Raw genomic sequence first — 19,949 nt, forward strand, 5'->3', positions numbered from 1 at the left:
CAGCACTGTTTACAATAGCAAAGACCTGGAACCAACCCAAATGCCCATCGATGATAGACTGGACAGGGAAAATGCGGCACATATACACCATGGAATACTGTGCAGCCATCAAAAACGATGAGCTGGTGTCCTTTGCAGGGACATGGATGAACCTGGAAACCATCATTCTCAGCAAACTGACACAAGAACAGAAAATCAAGCACTGCATGTTCTCACTCATAGGCAGGTGTTGAACAATGAGAACACATGGACACAGGAAGGGGAGCTTCACACACTGAGGTCTGTTGTGGCGGGGGGGCTAGAGGAAGGACCGTGTTAGGTAGGGAGTTGGGGAGGGATAACATGGGGAGAAATGCCAGATATAGGTGATGGGGATGGAGGCAGCAAACTACCTTGGTCATACTTGTACCCACACAACAATCCTGCATGTTCTTTAGGTGTACCCCAGAACCTAAAATGCAATTATATATATATATATATATATATATATATATATATATATATATATATATATAAAATAAATAAATAAAAAGATGTAAATAGCAAGAGAAACTATAAGGAGGGGTAGAGGGTATGTGAAAATCCTACTTTCTAATGAATTTTTCTATGAACTTCAAACTTCTTGGCTCACTGCAGCCTCTGCCTCCCGGTTTCAAGCAATTCTCATGCTTCAGCCTCCCAAGTAGCTGGGATTATAGGTGCCCACCACCACGCCAAGATAATTTTTGTATTTTTAGTACAGCTGGGGTTTCACTGTGTTGGTCAGCCATCTGCTTCAGCCTCCCAAAGTGCTGGGATTACAAGTGTGAGCCACCACAACCGGCCCTCAAACTTCTTTTAAAAAAAAGTCTATTCGTTAAAAAAAAAAAACCAAAACTGAAGAACAATGCATGTTAGAAAAGCATGTGTCTTTCAAAACAAGGATAAACAGTTCATAATTAATATTTACCATTCTCCAGCTTGGCTGACTGAATTTAATTCTGTTACATTGTACATGATAGATGGCTCCAATGAAACTTTCTCCATAAACATAGGTGAGGTTGTAATATTCTGAATCTGGGCTTCCAGAAATACTTCATCAGTCTGAGGATATGAAAAAAATATCCACCAAAGTGTGATGGCATTTAAAATATTTATCTCAACAAAAATATCTTATCTATATGAAGGAAAAATATTAACCACAAATGTGATTAGTTCATGCCTGAAAATCAAAGTTACCACAATTAATGCAAGAAAAGAAATCTTCACCCTATCATAATTAACAGGGGCAAAGTCAAGTGTTAGTCAACTGATACCTTGTCAAACAATGGATGGAGGATAACTATATTTTGTCTTAACATCCAAAAATACTTAACTGGAATTTCATTTACAAATATCCTAATTCTTTTCATTAACTATTAAAATATTAAAATATGCTTTAGTATGATGAATATACCTATGCACGTATAATTCCAGTGTTAACATTAAGATAATTAAGTCTTCATTATAACATAGCAGTATAATATAGTTTTGATCGTCATATTAACATCAATTTAGACAGTGTAGTGACCACTGGTATTATGAATTATTTATTTTGTAATCTTGAAGAAGTTAACTTTTTAAATTAATTTGCAAGTGGTCATTAGTGATTTCTTAGTTCATTTTAAGTGTGTGTGTGTATATATATATTTATTTATATATATATATATATATTTTTTTTTCCTTTTCTTTTTTTTTTGAGACAGAGTCTCGCTTTGTTGCCAGGTGCCAGGCTGGAGTGTGGTGGTGCAACGTCGGCTCACTGCAACCTCTGCCTCCTGGGTTCAAGCAATTCTCCTGTCTCAGCCTCCTGAGTAACTGGGACTACAGGCGTGCACTGCCACACCCAGCCAATTTTTCTATTTTTAGTAGAGATGGGGTTTCACCATTTTGGCCAAGATGGTCTTGATCTCTTGACCTCATGATCTGCCTGCCTTGGCCTCCCAAAGTGCTGGGATTACAGGCATGAGCCACTGTGCCCAGCCAAGTGTATACTGAGGGCTAAAAAAAGTATATGTGAATTATACCTAACTAGCTTAGTGCTTTCAAATCAGGCAAAAGGTAATTTGGAGCCTCAGTGACAGATTTTAAAGCTGATGCTATTCAGCAATATTTGTCAGTAGGTAATTTAAATACTTAACTTTATATAAATTAATTCCCCTAATTATGCTAAACAGTCTTTATTTTATGCTATTTGGTTATTGTTTTGTGTAAGTGAAGGATAACAGCCTAACTTGATTTATCTTTGAAACAAACCTACATAAAAAATGCTATACTAAGGGTATTCAAGAATTTTTTTTCAAAAGTTTCATAGTAATATGTTCACTACACATAAACAACATAAAATCAAGTATGACCAAAATATTTGGCCCTTAAGAGCTTTTTGTTTTTACTTTTTTGAGACAGACTCTCACTCTGTCACCCAGGCTGGAGCATGGTGGCCTGATCTCAGCTCACTGCAACATCTGCTTCCCGGGTTCAAGGGACTCTCCTGCCTCAGCCTCCAGAGTAGCTAGGATTACAGGTGCACAACACCATACTGAGGTAATTTTTGTACTTTTAGTAGAGATGGAATCTCACCATGTTGGCCAGGCTGGTATAGAATTCCTGACCTCAAGTGATCCACCCACCTTGGCCTCCCAAAGTGCTGGAATTACAGGCGAGAGCCACTGTGCCTGGCCTATGAGCATTCCGTCCCTGACACGTTTTTCCCGCAAAAACTGAGTCTTGCTCTGTTGCCCAGGCTAGAGTGCAGTGGAACGATCTCGGCTCACTGCAACCTCTGCCTCCCAGGTTGAAGCAATTCTCCTGCCTCAGCCTCCCCAGTAGCTGGGACTACAGGCATGTACCACTAAACCTGCCTAATTTTTGTATTTTTATTTATTTATCTATTTAACATGAAGTCTCACTCTGTTGCCCAGGCTGGAGTGCAGTGGCGTGATCTTGGCTCACTGAAATATCTGCCTCCTAAGTTCAAGTGATTCTCCTGAGACAGCCTCCCAAGTAGCTGGGATTACAGGCAAGCGCCACCACGCTGGCTAATTTTTGTATTTTTTTTGTAGAGATGGGGTTTTACCGGGTTGGCCACGCTGGTCTCAAATTCCTGACCTTGTGATCCACCTGTGCCTCAGCCTCCCAAAGTGCTGGGATTACGGGCATGAGCCACTATGCCTGGCTAAGCTTTTTAAACACTAACACCAGGAAAATGAAAATAATTTGCAAAAATATAATGATGAAGTTATAATGTATTATTATCTAAAACAAAACAGATACTTTAGTTGGGATATGTGTTCAAATGAAAATAGAAATAAAGTGATTTATTAGTTAAAAAAAAGTACCACTTAATGGCATTTTTTTGGTTACTTCTTCTAAAAAAAAACTACATATATCCCATCAATCCATTGCTTTTAAAAAAATAACCACAGACCCACATTTCAATTTTTAAAATGCAATTTTCTGCATAAATTTAGGAAGAGCTTAGATAAAATGAAAGAAAAACAAGCAGCATAATGGAAAATCAAGTTAGTGTGAACAGTATAAAGCAATTTGATACTTTATAAATTAAGAATTCATTGCTAAGGCAGTTGATGTTATTACACATATGTAATGTGATATAAGCAAATGCTGCTTATTGTAAATATAACTTTGAAAATAAAAGTTTAGCTGACTTTGCTTTAGCAAATTTTGGGAAAATTTGCTTTTCCTCTGTTTAATTTTGTCAAGCAGCTATTGTTACCTGACCCAGACTTAAAACTAAAACCACTGTGCATCTGAAAATGAATTCTGATTATACAGTCTACTCAAAGAACTAAAAGCTATGATAGTTGGATATTTTACAGTAAGATGATGAAAATCACAAGGCCATTTTATACAAGGTTAACATATCTCTTTTTAAAAAATCTAAAGAAGAAAACACTGAAAATGAGAATTGTTTCAATATGACAATTTAACTTTTGAGCTAATTTTCCCCCACAGAATAAGAAAATTGATATAATATAAAAAGTACATAAAATTATGTATAACCTTTCTGAAGTCACACAGGTGGTATTCACAACTAACTGTTTTTCCACTATGTTTTGTAAAGAGAGATTAATTAGGCAGAGTCAAAAAGTGGTGAGTAAGAAAAGTATAAAGGTTTATAATAAAAAAATCAAATTACCACAGAACTGAGGTCACTCTAATGGAAAAATAAAAAAGAATAATTAGAAAAATCAGAGTTAAATGTTAAAGAAAAAAGAATTACTTTAAAATGCATTTCTGCATTTTTTAAATTTACTAAACAAGACAGCATTAGTAAATAAGAAAGTAAACAGGAAGCAACATAAAGAAATATGACAAACCATTTTTCTAAAAAGGTGAAACTGCTAAGGTTAAATGACAATGAAATGGAGAAGAACACTAAGGCTGAATACTCAAAACAGTAGCAAACTATTAGGGGCACATTTTGGGGCAGAGAGTATACCCCATAACTTTATAATTCTATAATTCTTTACCAACATTGTAATTCTTCATAGATAATTTTAGGATGAATATTTACTATCCTCCACATTCAGAATATATACTGTATACCTTCTCTTAAATTTATATAACAATGGGATCCTTTTTTTAAGGACTGTCTTGGGCAATTAGCGTTCCATTGATTACTTCAGGGAATACAGGGCTGAACCACTTCAATAAATTGAGAATTTGTTCTCTTCTTCTTATATTTCATAGTTAGCCTTTTTTCCCCCATATATATTTCCTTAGATGTTTATTGAGAGCAATCTCAAATGTCACCTCCATCAAATGCTGGAAATCATCTTTCACCTCTCTAGGTACCCAGAATATGTTACTTCATGATTTGAGGTATATGTGTGGGAGGGGCTTGCATTACAGTTATGTCATGTGAGTCCTCTCTACGGGCTGCAGGTCCTTTAAGGATTAGGAAGATGTTTTGTTTATATTTGTCTTCAGTACCTTCCATGGGTCCCCACACCCAGCAGGTAACCAAATGTTTTAATCCTAGCTTCTACTCTCACCAATCTTCTTGCAGGGCTTTTTGTTAATCTTAGAAGGCTATAACGAAGTTTTTCATGAACTTGTTTTCCTTTAGGTGATTCACATATAGCATTATTAGAAACAGTATCAAAAATATGTTTGAGACAGATGTGGAGTGAATAATTTTAACTGTAAAAGGACTACAGCACAGAGCAATAAGCATCACCTACTGATATTGCAGTGGTTTATTAACTCCTACAATCTACCTGAAATTCCTGGTTGGGGTCAACATAATCTACCTCATGCTAGCGGTTGAACAGTACTTGTTTGTCTAATAGGTAATATCAAATATCTTAGACTCAAAATGCTATTTGTTCACTCCTGATTTTTGAAGTGAGATATATTTTCAAAAATTCAGAATTTTACTGAAATTATTTTGGCTGAAGTTTGTTAGCAAGGTGTAAAGATTATGTCAACATATAACGTTAACCAACGAAACAAATAAAATTGTCATGATTATAAAAACAGAATATTACATATAAGCAAATAAAGACTGCAAAAGAGTATGTGTTAATGAAAAATCAATTACTTGGTGGGGTGGAATTGTGAATTCTTATTTCTTTATGGTGAGCATGTCACTTCTATAAATGTTTATAGAAAAACTAGCAATTAAAAAATTATTCACAAATCACTCTGAAGATTGGTTATATAAAACTACTTGACTGGTATCTTAGTGTACTACCATACTTTTAATGAAGAAAACCTAAAATAGCTTAATATGTGACTGTTAGGATCAATTACAGAAAAAAAAAAACCCACCTATTGCCCTTTTTATAAATTAATTTTCTAACAGAATAGTTAACATTTTTCCCTCATACTATAAATGAAATCTTTTCCAGAAAAATGGTAAGTTAGACTATGCAAATTTCACCATGCTGAATAGCTATACTGTAATTAATCAACAGTATGCCATTAATAACAAAAAAAGAATAAATACATATTACTCCAACTCACCTATCTCCCACAAAAGAAATGTCAACTTGTGTAAACATCTAGTAATCTTCTTGATGATGCTCTTCCTTCTCATCAAATATCTATGCTCTTTCCTATGTAACTGATATTCCATGTCCATTTGTCACCCTGCTTGAATGCCTTCACTGCTTTGACACTTGTCTGTTTCCAACATGCATTCCTTTCAGACTCCAATCTAGTTTTCCTTCTCTTCCACAAACCTTCTTTAAACTATTCTAAGATCTCATTCCCCTGAGCTCTTGTATCACATCTTTTCATATCATTCTCACTATACTGCACTCTAGGTAGTTTTGTTATTATATGCATTTTTTTTCTTTTATCCTAACAGGTCTTTGCTGCAGGTTAGGTTCCTTAACGTTGGTATCTTCGAAATTCTAGTTATAGTACAAACTTTGCTGAGTAAAAATTTAGTTTGTAGATGGTAAAAATAAGTATCAAATTTGCCATGTGATTGAAAATGTCTGATCATCATCTGGTTTTACAGTAGTAGGGATATAATATTTATTTCAAAATACTGTATTTGGGTATCTTTGAATTTATCACTGTGGTATGAAACACATGATTTTGAAGGCTAAGGGGCTATCAAGAGATCTGATTTTTCTGCAGCTCTAGAAGCCAAGATAAAACAGAATTTTAGAAAAAAAATCCAAGCAATGAATCCTTTATCCTATGGCAAGTTATATTTAATCTCTTTCTTTTATGGTAAAAGATAGAGTATCTTCTATTATAAGTTATTTCAATTTTTGCCAAACTTGTTTTTCCCAAGGAGCTTTTAAAGCTATTACACCAAACTCAGAAACCTAACTCTGGCTGGCACACTGACTTCCCTGGAAATAATTTAATGTGCTGAGCTTCACTTGTCCATATTTTTCAATGTGAATGTTAAATCTATTTTGCAGGGTTAAATCTACTAATTCAATTTTTGTAATATCCAAATCCATATGTAAATATTCATCAGATTGCTAGTGTAACCACCACCATTAAATGGAATTAGAGGGCAATCACTGAATGAAAGGAGATAAAAGCCTTATAAAATTAACAATGAGAATAAAAAATCAAGACACATTGATTCCATGTAAGTTCAAAAAGATGATGAGACCTACAATACAATTATTCATTTTAAACTGAAATCTACGATGTTTTTTTCAAATAATTTATAGTCACATTGGCAATTTGCTTCAGTATTAGAATTGTATATAAGAGATTTTTAGTCAAATAAGATCTTAATGTTTAATATGAAATCCCATTAAGCACTCAACACTTACCTCTGCATTGTAAAATTTGGTTTTCACATCCAATGGTTTGAGAACCTGGTTAATAAAGCGTATCAATCAGGAGACTGTTATCATGTGACCATTTATTTTTATTTTTTAAAATCACATAGCTTAAATTTGTCAAAGCCATTTTCCAATTTTAATTGTTAAAAGCCTTTTCTAATAGGTATGTGATACTCTTGCAAAAAAAAAAATCCCAAATGCATTTTTTGAAAGGCTACCGTTATTTCTTGATTGGGTGATAGTTACATTACATGGATTTTTGTTAACAAAATGATATTTTGTTGAACCAAACACACATATTTCATGTATTTTTCTATATGTATATTCACAAAAACTGCAAAAGAAGCAATTGAGCTGGGCACTATGGCTCATGCCTGTAATCCCAGCACTTTGGGAGGCTGAGGTGGGCGAAGAACCTGAGATCAAGAGTTCCAGACCAGCCTGGCCAACAAGGTAAAACCCCGTCTCTACTAAAAACAGAAAAAGTAGTTGGCCATGGTTGCAGGCGCCTATAATCCCAGGTACTCGGGAGGCTGAGGCAGGTGAATCACTTGAACCTGGGAGGCAGAGGTTGTGGTGAGCTGAGATTATGCCATTGCACTCCAGCCTAGGCAACAAGAGCAAAGCTCTGTCTCAAAAAAAAATAAATAAATAAAATCACGTTTTTGGTCTCAAACTCATGATCTCAGGTGATCCACCCACCTCGGCCTTCCAAAGTGCTGGGATTACAGGTGTGAGCCACTGCACCAGGCCTACTTTTTATTTTCTTTCAAAAAGCATGCAAATGAGTGTTGATACAACCAAAAAAAAAAAAAAAAAAAAAAAAGTTTTTTTTTCCTATTAATAGTACTTTTTCTTCTACTTACAGAGGAATGAAAAAGAAAAAACACATACAGCATCATATTTAGATCTATATTTATAATAGACATATGTGGTATTCACATTTCCTCACCTCCACACTTAAATGTATTAAACCAGTGGTTTTTAACTATTTTTGATAAATGCTGAAAATTGTGCATTAGTAACAAAACTCAACTTAAAGTTCCAGTGATTCCTGGTCCTTGAAGGAAACTCAGTCTACTCACTCCAAGTCAATAGTCTCTCAATTTGATATTATTAATCCTCATTTTATCTGGACTTTACACTCGTTTTATACGTTGTCTCCACTGTGTGTTTTGTCAGGCCATAAAAACAAGCTATTTACTTTTTAGAGACAGTCTTGCTCTGCTGACCAAGCTGGAGTACAGTGGCGTAATCACAGCTCACTGAAGCCTTAAACTCCTGCGCTCAAGCGATCCTTCCGCCTTAGTCTCCCAAGTAGCTAGGATTACAGGCTTGTGCCACCTGTAGTCCTAGGTCATGCTGCCTGGGCTGATCTTGAACTGGCCTCAAGTGATGCTCCTCTGTTTGCTTTCCAAAGCACTGGTATTATAAGTGAGAACCACCGTGCCAGACTCGGCTATTTTTTTCTTTTATTTTGAAGAAACATCTTCAAGTTTCATTACAAAAACATTATATTGGCAATGATAATGTCTGTTTTTATTTACCTTAATTTAGTCTGAGTTTAGACTGGTAGTCATGTGACAAATTCAAAAATACTGAGCTATCTGTTTTCCCTGCAGATAAACAGGAATAACTGTATTGTACCTGGTGGAAAATGCACATAAAAACTATTTACCATTGTTATATTCGATACCTGAAATTTGAAGAATTTTCTAAAATACATTTTTTCTCCAGCCTGAGTTGTATAACTCACAGCACACACCAAGCTGAAACAAAAAGATGTCTTAGTGATTCTGAATCATTTTTTATTTTAATAGCAATCAAACACACCTCAATTCTACGAACAAATTTGGAAAACACGTATCTATGGTGTGGATGTGTGAGATTAGAGTATGGGAAAAAGTCAATAGATACATGGACATAACTACATGAAGAAGAAAGCTCTGATTAGTAAAATGAGATATAACATTTTTGGAGAAGAAAATCAGAAACTTCCTGACTTCATCTGAAAGGTGAAATATATTCCAAGATAATTCTCAGAATAATCAAATATTTGAATGTATAACACAAGTTCATATGAACTAGAAGAAAAATATGGATGAAAAACTTCCAGCTGGGCATCGCTCATGCCTGTAATTCCAGCACTTTGGGAGGCTGAGGCGGGCGGATCACTCCAGCTCAGGAGTTCAAGATCAACCTGGCCAACATGGTAAAACCCCATCTCTACTAAAATTACAAAAATTAGCCAGGTGTGATGGCAGGCACCTGTAATCCCAGCTACTCGAGAGGCTAAAGCAGGACAGTCGCTTGAACCTGGAAGGCACAAGTTACAGTGGGCCCAGATCATGCACTGCACTCCAGCTTGGGCAACAAGAGCAAAACTCTGTCTCAAAAAAAAAAAGAAATCCAGGATAGATTTCTTAACATAAATGCAATGGGAAATATTGTTATGTAAAAAAGTTTAAATGGAATCAAAAACACTAAAACAATTACAAAGTAGAAACAAACTAGGATAAAATACTTGTAATAATATGAGAAAGTGGTTACATTTAATATTTAATATGACAAAGGGTTCCCGTAAGTTAAAAAGCAAAACATCAATGTATCACTCAAAACATGAGACAAGGAATACACAATTAAATCACAGTACCAAAACTAGCTAACAAAAATGTGAAAATGTTCAGCCTCACAAGTAGTCAGAGAAACACATAAATATAATGAGGTGATATTTTTCCGTTTATCAAGATTTGGCAAAAAGTCTTTTTAAGTGATATCAGAGTTGGTGAGGGTTTAGAAAAACTGTCTTACCACACTGCTAGTGGTGGCAGGAAATTTGGAAAACGCTTATATGTTCTCACAGTAAAACTACTTCAAATATTCCACATAAGGAAACATAAAGGTGTTCATCTCCAGTGAAAAACTGAAAATAAGTATCCAACATTAGGAAAAAAAAAACAAAGCACTGTACAATTGTGTTAGATGGCATCACATAAAAAAGTAAAAAACTTTCTTTCCTTTTTTTTTTTTTTTTGAGATAGAGTCTCACTCTGTAGTCCAGGCTGGAATGCAGTGGTGCGATCTGGGTCCTGGTTCAAGCAATTCTCCTGCCTCAGCCTCCTGAGTAGCTGGGATTACAGGTGCACACCACCATGCCCAGCTAATTTTTGTACTTTTAGTAGACAGAGTTTCACCATGTTAGCCAGGTTGGTCTTGAACTCCTGACCTCATGATCCACCCGCCTTGGCCTCACAAAGTGCTGGGATTATGAGCATAAGCCACCACGTCCAGTAGCTCCATGTCCAGCTACTTTTTGTATTTTTTGTAGAGATGGGGTTTTGTCATGTTTCCCAGGCTGGTCTTGAACTCCTGAGCTCAAGGGTTCTGCCCACCTTTGCCTACCAAAGAATTGGGGATTACATGGGTGAACCACCACACCTGGCCCAAAAGCTGTTTTCAAAAAACACTGTCTGATGTGTGGGAAAATGTTACCACTGTAATTTTTTGTTGTTGTTGTTTGAGATGGAGTCAAGTTCTGTCACCAGGCTGGTGTGCAGTGGCGAGATCTCGGCTTACTGCAGCCTCCGCCTCCCAAGTTTAAGTGATTCTCCTGCCTCAGCCTCCTGAGTAGCTGGACTGCAGACACTTGCCACCACTTTTTTTTAAATATATATTTTTAGTAGAGACAGGGTTTCACCGTGTTAGCCAGGATGGTCTCAATCTCCTCACAGTGTATTTAAAAGGATAAAAGTATGAGCAATATGGCCAAAAGTTGGTAAAATATTAATTTATACACATTTATTTCATATATATATGCAGAAAGACTGGAGAGAAATATATTAATATTTTAATAGTGGTTGGTTATATAAGGTGATAATATGAGTAGGTAATTTAATTTCTCCTTTATACTTGAGCTGCCTAGTACTACGTAGGCAGGGGCTAGGAAGAGGACTGATCAAAGCACAATACCTGCCTTCAAAGTTCTCATAGTAAGAATAGCATAGCAAGGTAGAGGATCTGAAACTAGGTTTAGATTTGAGTTCTATGTCTTCTAAACTTGCTGCTTAATTGTGCAAGTCTCATTTTCTGTAAAATGGAGATTTTACACATTTGTTATCATTTCAATAAATACTGACCTCTGGTCTCTGTTAGATCCTTCGACTATAGCAGACTTCATGGATCTCATACTTTAATGGGAAAGGTAGGCACCCAATAAGTAATTATCAGTACAAAACACTTTTTAAAATGATAAATGATGGGTGCCATCTAGTCTAGGAGATGAAGAAAGCTTCTTGAGGAAGTAGCGCTGAATCTCAGATATGAAAGAGAAGTAGAAGTAAACTAAATAAAATGCCACAGGTATTCCTTTGTAAGGGAAGAATGGGTTTCAATCCATGGAGTCTGGAGATAAAAGAAGTCCAATATGACTGCAGGGTGGAGAGGGAGGGAAGGGTGGTGATGTTAAGAATTACTGTGGTTGGTAAGAATTAGGTTGTAGAGAGCTTTGTAAAACGTTTGCAAACTCAGAATTTCCTAGGGGCAATGGGAGATCATTGAAGAATTACGTGACTTATACAAGATCACATAACTGATAAAGCTGAAATTTTAACTCTGAGAAGTCTGACTCCAAAGCTCATACCAATCAAAGAATATATGTGAAGAAAAGCTACAACAGAGCTTGACACCAAAATTAACTGATTAAATAATAGCTAATATTATAAACTTTAATGGGCACAAAGAGAAGTAAAAGTGGTAGAAATGAAGAATAGATAAATGAACCATATTCAGGGAATTAATAGGATATTGTGAATTGTTTGGATGTAGGGTTTCTAGAGGAGATGAAGAAGTCTAAAATTACTTCAGATGGGTAAAATTTTCATACTGCCTCTCAGACTGAAAGAAAAATAGAGCATTCACATTCAAATACATACACAGGGCAGGGATACAGGATTTGATTTTTTTTTTTTTCCCACAGTGTGCCTTATCTTGGTCCTATATTTCTGAGTTCTCAGGGTAGTATGTATATAGCCGGTTAAATACAAAACTGAAAAACTGAATTTAAAAAGAAACACTATGAACATCAGTTACTAGCACTTCGAAACACAATATACTTTTAGATTGCTACTTGGGTTTTAAACATTTTGCACAACTTTTCATTTTTTAGATTGACTATGTAAAAAATAAAACTAGAGATAAATGATCATAAATTGGATTTTTTAGTCCCAGCACTTTGGGAGGCCAAGGTGAGCGGATCACAAGGTCAAGAGATCGAGACCATCCTGGCCAACATGGTGAAACCCCGTCTCTACCAAAAAAATACAAAAATTAGCTGGCCGTGGTGGTGCACACCTGTAGTCCCAGCTACTCAGGAGGCTGAGGCAGGAGAATTGCTTGAACCCAGGAGGCAGATATTGCAGTGAGCTGAGATTGTGCCACTGCACTCTAGCCTGGCTCCTGGTGACAGAGCAAGACTCTGTCTCCAAAAAAAAAAAAAAAAATTGGATTTTTTTTTTCCTACAAAACAAACATTTGGTTCAAAGTTTATTTCTGGTAAACATGGAACATAAAATTCCTTTTGAAGTAGGTTCCTAGGCTTCACAGTGAATAAAAAGAAAGCAAACATTTCAAATAAAGGCATATATAAGTAAAATCCTTTGAGAACTAGTAAAACTAATCCTTACATGTGTGTTCCAATTTCCTTGACTTCATGATGTATGACATCATCAATACAACAATCTGGTTTAAGTTCAGCCACTGCAGCATTGGAGGCTGAAAGGTTTAAACGCTGAGAACTTGTCTGAAGATCAGCCTTGAAAGAAAGTTAAAAAAAAAAAAAAGTCCAAATGAGACTGGTTACCTACAGGGTATGGATGACTATGAGTAGAAAGAATAGGGGAATAAGAATAAGGAAAGAGAGATGAAAGGAGAACACTTTTCTGTGTAAGCCTTTCTGTACAGCGCAATAGCACACACCCCCCAAAAATAAATAAAATCAAGCAGGATTTAGGGAGAATTCAAAATGGAATACAAACAGTAACAAATGAACCTAACTGTATTACAAATGAAGAACGCAATCATGCTAGGGCAGAGGGAAGGGGAAAAACGAAATTAACCTAAGTTTGGAAAACAAAATCTTGGCTGTAATCTATGGCTAAAGACAAAAAGATGGCTAAGTAGAAATGTAATGTAGCTACTACACATGTGTTTTTTCAGTATTTTATGTGTATACTAGGACAAAATAAAATAATGCATTGTGGATAACAAGAGACAGGTTTCTTACCTTCAGAGAAAAAAAAAAGGTACAAATAAAGAAAGGGGGGAAGCTACAATGAAGCCTTTGGTGTTGGACTGGAGTTTGAGGCATAAATATGAACACATGGTTTTAAAATATATATTCAGATGGATTTCACTGAAATAGATATGCATGTATGTGCTAATATCACTAAAAGATAAGTAATCGTCCAAAACAAAATTAGATGTCAGAAACCAATTAATTTATAAGAGAACTAGAAAATGACATTAAAGTCACCAACTAAGAAAGCACTACCTCGTCTAAAGTAGCACTTTCCCTCTACCCAATGATGTTCCATACTTTTTTCCTTTCGAACATTTATCACTTTGTCTTAAAACTACTCTCCTTTACCTTAGATACTTTCTATCACATTCATCTTTTGCTTCCTTTGTAACATTTATCACAACCTATAATTACCTTATTTATTATTTTGTTTACCTGTTTATTTCTGTCTCCCGTACCAGAAAAGTCTATGGAGGCAGGAACCTCTTATCTTCTCTTGCTCACCACTATAGCACGGTGTCTGGCACGTTGTAGGCAATTAATCAGTATTTGTTGGATAATGAATGAATGAATGAATTTATGATAAAACTTCAAGGGAAAAAAAATTGATGGAAAGCAAGTAACACATTAGGTCATGGGCATTAATAGAGGTTTTTACATGAGAGCTACGATTTTTAAAGTTTTTGTTTCTTTTAAAAAACAGTTTTACAGTTAATTCTAATCCAATGTACTTATGCTAGTCACTTTGAAATGGGATATTTATTAATGCTGTGTCTTTTTGTTTGTTTGTTTTGAAATGGAGTCTCGCTCTGTCACCAGGCTGGAGTGCGTGATCTCTGCTCACTGCAACCTCCGCCTCCCTGGTTCAAGCGATTCTCCTGCCTCAACCTAATCGAGTAGCTGGGACTACAAACACGCATCACTACGCCCACCTAATTTTTGTACTTTTAGTAGAGATGGGGTTTCACCAAGTTGGCTAGAATGGCCTCAATCTCCTGACCTTGTGGGCCACCTGCCTCAACCTCCCAAATTGATGGGATTACAGGCATAAGCCACTGCACCTGGCCAGTGCTGTGTCTTTTGTTACACTCAGTTATAAAACAATGGTAGCTCACATTTATTGGGCATCTACTATGTACATGGCCCTGTTCTATTATTCATTGAATCCCTATATCCTGAAGTAAGTAGTAGTATTATCCCCATTTCATAGACAATGACACCAAGGCACAGAAAAATAACAACTTTCCCAAGGTTATACAACTCATAAGTAATAAAGCTCAGATTCAAAATTCTTTTTTTTTTTTTGAGATGGAGTTTTGCTCTTGTTGCCCAGGCTGGAGTGCAATGGCATGATCTTGGCTCACTGCAACCTCCACCTCCCGGGTTCAAGAGATTCTCTTGTAGCTGGGATTATAGGTGCCCACCACCACACCCAGCTAATTTTTTCTATTTTTAGTAGAAATGAAGTTTTACCATATTGGCCAGGCTGGTCTTGAACTCCTGACCTCAGGTGATCTGCCCACCTCAGCCTCCCAAAGTGCTATGATTACAGGCATGAGCCACTGTGCCCAGCCCTAAAAATTCTTGAACATACATACATATATATATATATTTTGAAGATGGAGTCTTGCTCTGTCACGCAGGCTGGAGGGCAGTGGCACTATTTTGGCTCACTGCAACCTCCAACTCCCAGGTTCATGCAATTCTCCTGCCTCAGCCTCCCCAGTAGCTGGGATTACAGGCATGCACTACCAAGCCTGGCTAATTTTTGTATTTTTAGTAGAGACAGGGTTTCACCATGTTGGCCAGGCTGTTCTCGAACTCCTGGCCTCAAGTGATCCACTGCCTCAGGCTTCCAAAGTGCTGGGATTAAAGGCATGACCCACTGCGCCTAGATATACATTCTTAAACATTTTTGAAATTAGAGAAAAAAAGAAATAATTGAACCCATTGGCTTTCTGTTGAGTATTTTTTTAATGTGTCATTTTAATCATAACTGCAGTTTTTGGATGCATAGGATTTGAAAAGGCAGAGAGGAAAGGGGCTAGAGGGAACTTATTCTAAGTAAGTTGAACAGAGCTAGGAAAACATTACAGGTCTGAAAGCTCAAGATGCTTTCAGAGGACATCAAGCCTTTGGTGTAACTGGCCAGGCATGGTGGCTTACGCCTATAATCCCAGCACTTTGGGAGGCCGAGGCGGGTGCATCACTTAAGGTTAGGAGTTTGAGACCAGCCTGGCCAACATGGTGAAACCCTGTCTCTACTAAAAACACAAAAATTAGCCAGGTGTGAGTGGTGCTGCATGCCTGTAATCCCAACTACTTGGGAGGCCAAGGCAGGAGGACAGCTTGAACCAGGCTCAAAGAGGTTGCCCTGAGCTGGGACTGCGCCCCTGCACTCCGGCCTGGGTGACAGAGTGTGACTCTGCTTCAAAAAGAAAAAAAAGTTTGGTATAGTTAACGGGTTTATGTCTAGGACCAGAGAAAAAATACTTTATAAACATCTAGAATAACCTTCAAGAGAACAGAGAAGCATGATCTGTTTTGTTTCCTGCTATTACTCTAGTATCTAGAATCGTACCTGGCATATATATTTTCTGAGTAAGTGTGTGAATGACTAGTATAGACCAGTTGTTCTCAAAGTATGGGTCCCAGACCAACACAATCAGTCGCAGCACCTGGGAACACGTTAGGAATGCAAATTCTTAAGCAACATTCCAGATCAAATGAATAGGAAACTCTGGGGATAGGGCCCAGCAATCATTGTTTTTAACAAAGACTCTGGATGATTCTGAGGCCTTCTAAAGTTTGAGAGCCACTGATACAGACCATAAGAGTTATTTGCTATTTTTTATTTATAGCACACCAATTATACTATTTTTTTTTCTCTAGAACACTTATTTTCATAGCATGCTGAAGTTTTCAAACTTAACTGCTGCGATTTTCAAAAATTAAAAAAAACAAAAAAACTAGTGGTTTCTAGTTAAAGATAATAGATTATACAAGCATTTGTATTTCCTTTTTTTTTTTTTTTTTTTTTTTTTTTTTTTTGAGATAGGGTCTCGCTCTTTCACCCCAGGCTTCAGTGCAGTGGCAACATCTCGGCTCATTGCAACCTCTGCTTCCCAGGCTCAAATCATCCTCCTACCTGAGCCTCCTGAGTTGCTGGGACTACATAAACATGCCACTGCACCTGGCTAATTTTCGTGTTTTCTGTAGAATGGGGTCTCACCATGTTGCCCAGGCTGGTCTCAAACTTCTGGACTCAAGTGATCTGTCTGCCTTGGCCTCCCAAAGTGGCACTTGTATTCTCAAAAACAGTATTAAGATGACAGTAAGAGAATTTTAAAAAGTTCAAATCTACAATATTTTTTCCAAATTTAAAAGAACTGTGAAAAATTAAAGCTTTGAAGCCAGAATTCTGGGTGGCTGAAGTATAACTGTGAATATTCCAAGATATTCTCAGAAAATTAAAAATTAAAAAATAGAACGATATAAAGCCTCACATTAATATAATAAAGGCAGCAAATATCCAAACTTTAAACTACAGGTAAAACTAGATTCTCTTTTCCTGGGCCTTTGCGAAGAACAGGAGAAGTTCAGGAAAAATTGAGCTGAAGTGAAGAGAATAGTGCCAGAATTAATAATGTAAGCCACTGCCAGAAAGATGAAGTCCATCCTAAGTGTGAAAATACAGAGAAAGTCTATCCCTGGAAGACGAAAGCACAGCCTACAGCAAAGAGACTTATAAGTATGTTTGACTGTTAAGAGGCAATTTTGGAAAGATAATGCAAAAGTGGGAAAAAAAGAGTTTAAAAAGGAGAGGCCTCTTAGAAGCTCTGCAGTGAGGGAAAAAACAAGCAAGAGGAAAATATTTAGGATGCTACAATCCTAAGAAATGAGAAAAACTGAGGATCACATACCCTTTCTTTTTTCACTATCCTCCTCAAAAGCCAACCAGTAAAAACAAAAAAATACTTTGCTCACACAGCCAAAGCACCCCAAACTGCATTTCACAGAATGCAAAGCCAACAACAGTCTTCCTTTATATAAAAAATACTATAAAAAAGGGCCGGGCGTGGTGGCTCAACGCCTATAATCCCAGCACTCTCAGAGGCCGAGGCAGGTGGATAACAAGGTCAGGAGTTTGAGACCAGCCTGGCCAATATGGTGAGACCCTGTCTCTACTAAAAATACAAAAAAATTAGCCGGGCATGGTGGCACACACCTGTAGTCCCAGCTACTCGGGAGGCTGAGGCAGAAGAATCGCTTGAACCTGGGAGGCAGAGGTTGCAGTGAGCTGAGATCGCACCATTGCACTCCAGCCTGGGTGACAGAGCGAGATTCCATCTCAAAAAGCAAACAAACAAATGAAAAATACTACTAAAAATACAGATGAGAATTTGAACAATTCACAGATAAACATGGGTGCCCCAATAGTGAAACAGAAAAAAAGTGACATAATACTCAAGCTGATTTACATACCTCAAAAAAAATTGGAGCTATAAAAAGTAAAGAAATTAAATAGTAGTTGATTGACGTCAGGAAAGAAATAGAAGAAAAAGGTAATGAAGACTAAATTACAAGGCACCCAAGGAAAAACAGATTCGAATGAAAATTTACTAGGGCACTAAACAAAAGCAGGCAAAGAAGATCCAATTTACATGTAACTGGAGTTTGTAAAATGATAAACAAAATAACAGAACTAATATTAAAAATATAATCCATGAAAACTTTCTGGAAATAAAAGATCTGAATGTACATATTGAAAGGGTCCACTCAGAATCAGGGAAATTACACCCAAAGACCAATTTTGAAACATACAGAAAAAAATCACCAAGGCCTCCAGGAAAAATTATGATACAACTTACAAAGCAAGACAATTAGACTGACCTCAATCCTCTCAAAAACAACATATACAGCTGAGCAATAAAGGAACAGCATTTTCAAAAAACGTAAGGAGATAAAAATGTAAACAAAAGATTTTAAATCTAGCCAAACTGTCCTTCAAGTATGAAAAACTCCTTTGAACAAGGGCATGGAGAATATTGTACCCACAAGATCCTTCCGAACAATCTACTTGAGATATCTACTGCATCCAACCAAGATGTAAATAAAAAATGGAAAATCATGGGAAAGGGAAAGAGAAAAGCAGTGCAAGAAACAGATTAGAGTTAAAGAATATTAAGATAAACTAAAGACCATATAGTAAGAGGATAATTTAAAATGAAACTAGGGAGGTGGGCACTGGGACATTATAAAATTATAAATACAAAGATAAAAACTAGAACAAAAATATAAACCTTCCTTAATGTTTTAATATAATGTAGCACAGTTGAAACAAAGCATATCAAACTTACTGCTACATATGAATGGACTTATTTATTAAAATATTCAATTTGACTCACAAAGCAAGACCCAACCATATTTTGCATACAAAAGACATAAATAAAGACAAAATGGACCAGTTGTGATGGCTAACACCTGTTAATCCCAGCATTTTGGGAGGCTGAGGAAGGAGGATGGCTTGAAGCCAGGAGTTCAAAACCAGCCTGGGTAACAAAGTAAGACATCATCTCTACCACCGAGAAAAAAAAAAAAAATTAGCTCGGCACAGTGTCAGGTACCTGTGGTCCCAGCTACTTGAGAGACTAAAGAGGGAGGATGACTTGAACCCAGAAGTTTGAGTCTACAGTGAGCTAGGATTATGGCGCTGTAACTCCAGCATGGGCAACAGACCAAGACCCTATCTCTTTCTCCTCTTTTTTTTTTTTTTGAGATGGAGTCCCACTTTGCTGTCCAGGCTGGAGCAGAATGGCATGACCTCTGCTCACCAACCTTTGCCTTCTATGTTCAAGTGATTCTCCTGCCTCAGCCTCCCAAGTTGCTGGGATTATAGTAACATGTTACCACGCCTGGCTAATTTTTTATATTTTTAGTAGAGACAAAGTTTCACCATGTTGGCCAGGCTGGTCTCGAACTCCTGATCTTAGGTAATCTCCCCACCTCGGCCTCCCAAACTGCTGGGATTATAGGCATGAGCCACTGCGCCCAGCCCACAAGACTCTATCTCTTAAAAAAAAAGAGACAAAATGATTTACAAAGGCTAAAAAATAAAGATATGGGCAAAAAGCATACCAACCAAACTGAAATAGTAAAAATGTAAGGGTAGTGACACAGATATGAAAAATAACATTCAAGCCAAAAAGCATGAAACATGGCAAAGGAAAATATTTTTAAAGTTAAAAGCCACAATTTACAATGACTAACAATAATTATAAATATGCACCAAACAGCATAGTTTACATAAAGCAAAATATATGAGATTTTAGAAGATATAAATAGAAATA

At 36.7% G+C, this 19,949-nt stretch overlaps 1 protein-coding gene across 8 annotated transcripts in view; it reads right to left on the reverse strand.

Annotated features, from left to right (window-relative positions):
- TRAPPC13 (trafficking protein particle complex subunit 13) overlaps positions 1-19,949 on the reverse strand; it is a 59,038-nt gene that overhangs the window by 13,274 nt on the left and 25,815 nt on the right. For 4 of the 8 annotated variants that reach the window (XM_074385389.1, XM_074385384.1, XM_010336574.3 and 1 more), the window contains 5 exons: positions 12,986-13,113; positions 9,001-9,073; positions 7,293-7,337; positions 4,178-4,195; positions 950-1,083 (listed from right to left, as the gene is read on the reverse strand). In XM_074385389.1, coding sequence (XP_074241490.1) covers positions 950-1,083; positions 4,178-4,195; positions 7,293-7,337; positions 9,001-9,073; positions 12,986-13,113 — 398 coding nt within the window. The remainder of the gene's footprint in view (positions 1-949; positions 1,084-4,177; positions 4,196-7,292; positions 7,338-9,000; positions 9,074-12,985; positions 13,114-19,949) is intronic. The other 4 variants (XM_074385398.1, XM_074385395.1, XM_010336575.3 and 1 more) reach the window with 1 other exon arrangement.

The sequence above is a fragment of the Saimiri boliviensis genome, chromosome 1, assembly GCF_048565385.1.
Source record: "Saimiri boliviensis isolate mSaiBol1 chromosome 1, mSaiBol1.pri, whole genome shotgun sequence".
Classification (NCBI taxonomy): Eukaryota; Metazoa; Chordata; class Mammalia; order Primates; family Cebidae; genus Saimiri; species Saimiri boliviensis.